Raw genomic sequence first — 3,424 nt, 5'->3', positions numbered from 1 at the left:
GATTCACCGCGCAGATGGCCGTGGGGCCCTCGCCTCCAGGCCGCTGCCAGCAGCCGCCTTTCGCCGCTGTAAGCGGGGGGCAGCGCCTGCGGGGGCACCCCTGCGACAGCCCATCATAGCCCCGGCACGGGGGCTCACAAATGGCCACTCCGGGCCGGGGTGTGCCGACCCGCGCTGCTCACACCGCCCATGCAGCGGTGGTGCCCTGCTTCAGCCCTGAGTGCTCCGAGTCAACTCCCACCCCAAAACAATGCAGCTCTCCGTCTCTAGTAGTCTTCCCTCAAGCATTGTTTGTGTCCACAACCTATTACAGAGACATCACCAGATCTTAAAAGGTGTTTCTACCACAATCCTGTTTAAAGTCTCATTGCTATCTCTCCTGTGTGTTAATGCCAGCTAGAACCATATAGGAAACCCCATTAATTTACCTCGTTAATGTGTATAAATATCTAAAGTGGGTGCCCCAAGAAGATGCAACAAAGCTTTTCTCAGTGGTGCCAACCACCAGGATGAAGAGGCAGAAGCTGATGTACAGGAAGTTCCACCTGAACATGGGGAAGAACTTCTTTACTGTGCAGGTAAACTGCCCTGTACAGACTGTCCACTGGAAAAGGCTGCCCAGAGAGGCTGTGGAGTCTCCCTCATTGGAGATACTCAAGAACCATCTGAATGCAGTCATGCACAACGCCCTGCTAAAACAAGGAGGATGGACCAGATGACCCACTGTGGTCTCTTCCAACCTAACTCATTCTGTGATTCTGTGAATTGCACTCACTGCTGTCCCACTCTGACCTAGCACGCCAAAAACTAGAAGTCTCCTATTGATGTGTCCCAGGGGTGCAGACCAAGGCAGTAGTTCATTATAACATTAAAGGGGACTGTGCAGTAAAGCAGCCAAATAAGAGTCAATACTCTAAAATGTGTGTGTGAGGAGGAGCAGGTGCTGCCTGGTGTCCCATACACCTGCAGACAGTGTCGTAGGCAGATCATTTTGATGTGTCAATCTGAAAAGCACGACTGAAACAGCCCCCCCTGGGGCCCCTATCCCAGTTATCTGAAAGTCACCCTGAATTTCATCATCTCATCTTTTTGTGTGTGGTTTCACATCTGAATCCTTCCAAATGGTAGCACTGCTGTAAGGCTTGAAGTAGAGGACAGCACATATACTGGGAGGAAACGGCACTTTCTGAGAAAATCTTTTTTTTACTTCTAGAAACTGTAATATGGAAATTGAGATAGCAGAGGGGGTGTTTTAAGACTTGCTGCTTTTGCAGAGCTGAATTTACCATTGCACCTGCAATGACTCCTTGCATTCCTTCAACAGGTCAAAACCTGCGCCATAGTTCCACGCCTTCATTTCAGGAAGTCAAGTCATCATCCTCCATCCTCTCTGTGTCCTCCTTCTCCCACACTATCCCCTTCTTCTGCAGCTATGCCAACAGCTCTAGTCACAACTTCCCTCCCTATGCTACTACCTGTTCTGTCAAGAAGGGTTTCCTGCCTTTTTCCCCATATTATTTGCATTATCTCACTACAGATCCCAATTATGGTGTTCTTGATCATTACCAAGTGCCAACAACCACCTCTTTTCCTCCCAGGGCCACAGCAGAGCTCTGTCCTATTGTCATTTCTCCCAGCCTCACTCAAGTCCTGTGTGAACAGCCTAGCTTCAGGTCCCTTGTTCTTCTGCCTCTGACTTCTCTTTGGGCTAGGCGGTCTTTGGGTGTCTCTGCTACTCCTAGTCCATGTTCCCCAGTTCCCCTCTAGCTAGGATTTGTGTCCACACAGTGCTCAGACTACTCTTTACTGAGAGACAAGGCAGGAGCATCCTTGTGCTGCGAGGCAGACGGGTGGTATCTGCAAGTTGTTTGATCTGTAGCCAAATGCAGAGGTGTTAAAAAGCTGTGGTTGGACTCGACATGTGCCAGGCATCCGATGTGTGTTCCCTACTTATTTTTCCTTTTGGTTTTCAGGATCCTCTCCTCGAATGAATATCTGAAGTACTGCCTGCTTTTTATAGACAATTAAAAGGTATGATGTAACTAACTTGTTCCACTGCTTGTAAAAATGTAAATATAAAAATTACCATCCAACACAAAAAGTGCCCTAGGGAGGCAGGGCAAAGGATCAGTGTGGCAGAAATGCACAGAGATAAATGTATCATGATCCATCATCATATTCAGCATTCAGAGAACAAAGACACATCCCAAAGCCTTTCAAAGCTAAATAGAAGACAGAGGAGAGCAGATGGAGACACGGGGAAAAAGAGTAAACCAGTCACCACGTAGCTTATTTTTACATTATATTCAATGTAAAAAATTCTCCCAATTTTTTCAATATGCCACAGGCTTTGCGCATGACTGAATTGTTAATATTTGTCTAAGGAGATCTATAAATTTTGACAGATGGGTAGCGGGCAGTTGGGGCTTCTCGCATCCAGGAAGGTGTAGGAGGTGGCTTTGGTTTTTGGCAGTTGGGACACTGAAAGTCTCAGTATTTGGGAAGGAATTCTTTTCTACATCCTGGCTGAAGGACTGTTCCTTCCATTTGCAACTCGTAATAAACAGGCATCTCAGCAATCCTACATAGCATGTAGGTATCCTAACATGTTTTTCTCTCTGGGCAGGGTTAGGTGTTTGGCTTGGGTTTTTTTAAAAAACCCTTCTTAGCCAGGAAAACCTTTGTTCATGTACTTGCACACAAGTACATGAATGGCTGAGGGAATGGGGTTGTTTAGCCTGTACAAGAGGCTCAAAGGTAACCCTCTCACTCTTCAACCACCTGAAAGGAGGGGGCAGCCAGGTGGGGGTCAGCCTCTTCTCCTAGCTATCAAGTGACAGGATAGGAGGACATAGCCACAGGCTGTGTCACAGGTGGTTTAGGTTGGACTTCACGAGGAATTTCTTCACAGAAAATGGTGATTAGACATTGGAATGGGCTGCCAGGGAGGTGGTGCAACCTGTGTCCTTGGAAGTGTTTAAGGAAAGACTGGATGTGGCACTCAGTGCCATGGTCGTCTAGTTGCTATGGTGCTGTTCAGTCAAAGGTTTGACTTGATGTTCTCAGAGGTCTTTTGCCACCTCACAGATTCTGTGGCTACGTATGTAGATACATATGTAAAAATTTACGGGTTACTCACATTGTGTATCTTGAATAATTTCTTGGTGTGCTCTATGTAAATGACATACCTATGCGTGTAATGATGCATCTTGCACAATCAAGAAGCCAAAACTGGTGGTTTAAAACTCAGCTCTTCAGTTACACGTTTAGGATCCTAACTACAAGAAAGCCAGTGTACCTGATATTTCCACCAGAGCCAACCACACCTGCCGGGAGCTCCAAAGTTTCAAAGGTTGGATAGTCGTGGAGGGACGTGTTTGCTGGCCCAGCCTCGGACACACAGGAAGGCACAGACTGTCTCCAG

General features: G+C 47.2%; 1 protein-coding gene across 1 annotated transcript in view; it reads left to right on the top strand.

Annotated features, from left to right (window-relative positions):
* The first annotated feature begins 14 nt into the window (after positions 1 to 14).
* Positions 15 to 3,424, top strand: part of LOC102040852 (solute carrier family 2, facilitated glucose transporter member 3) — a 44,754-nt gene continuing 41,344 nt past the window's right edge. The window contains exon 1 of the mRNA XM_014309639.2: positions 15 to 68. Coding sequence (XP_014165114.2) covers positions 15 to 68 — 54 coding nt within the window. The remainder of the gene's footprint in view (positions 69 to 3,424) is intronic.

This window comes from Geospiza fortis, unplaced genomic scaffold, assembly GCF_000277835.1.
Source record: "Geospiza fortis unplaced genomic scaffold, GeoFor_1.0 scaffold286, whole genome shotgun sequence".
NCBI classification, from domain to species: domain Eukaryota; kingdom Metazoa; phylum Chordata; class Aves; order Passeriformes; family Thraupidae; genus Geospiza; species Geospiza fortis.
This window is presented reverse-complemented; position numbering and strand designations above follow the sequence as displayed.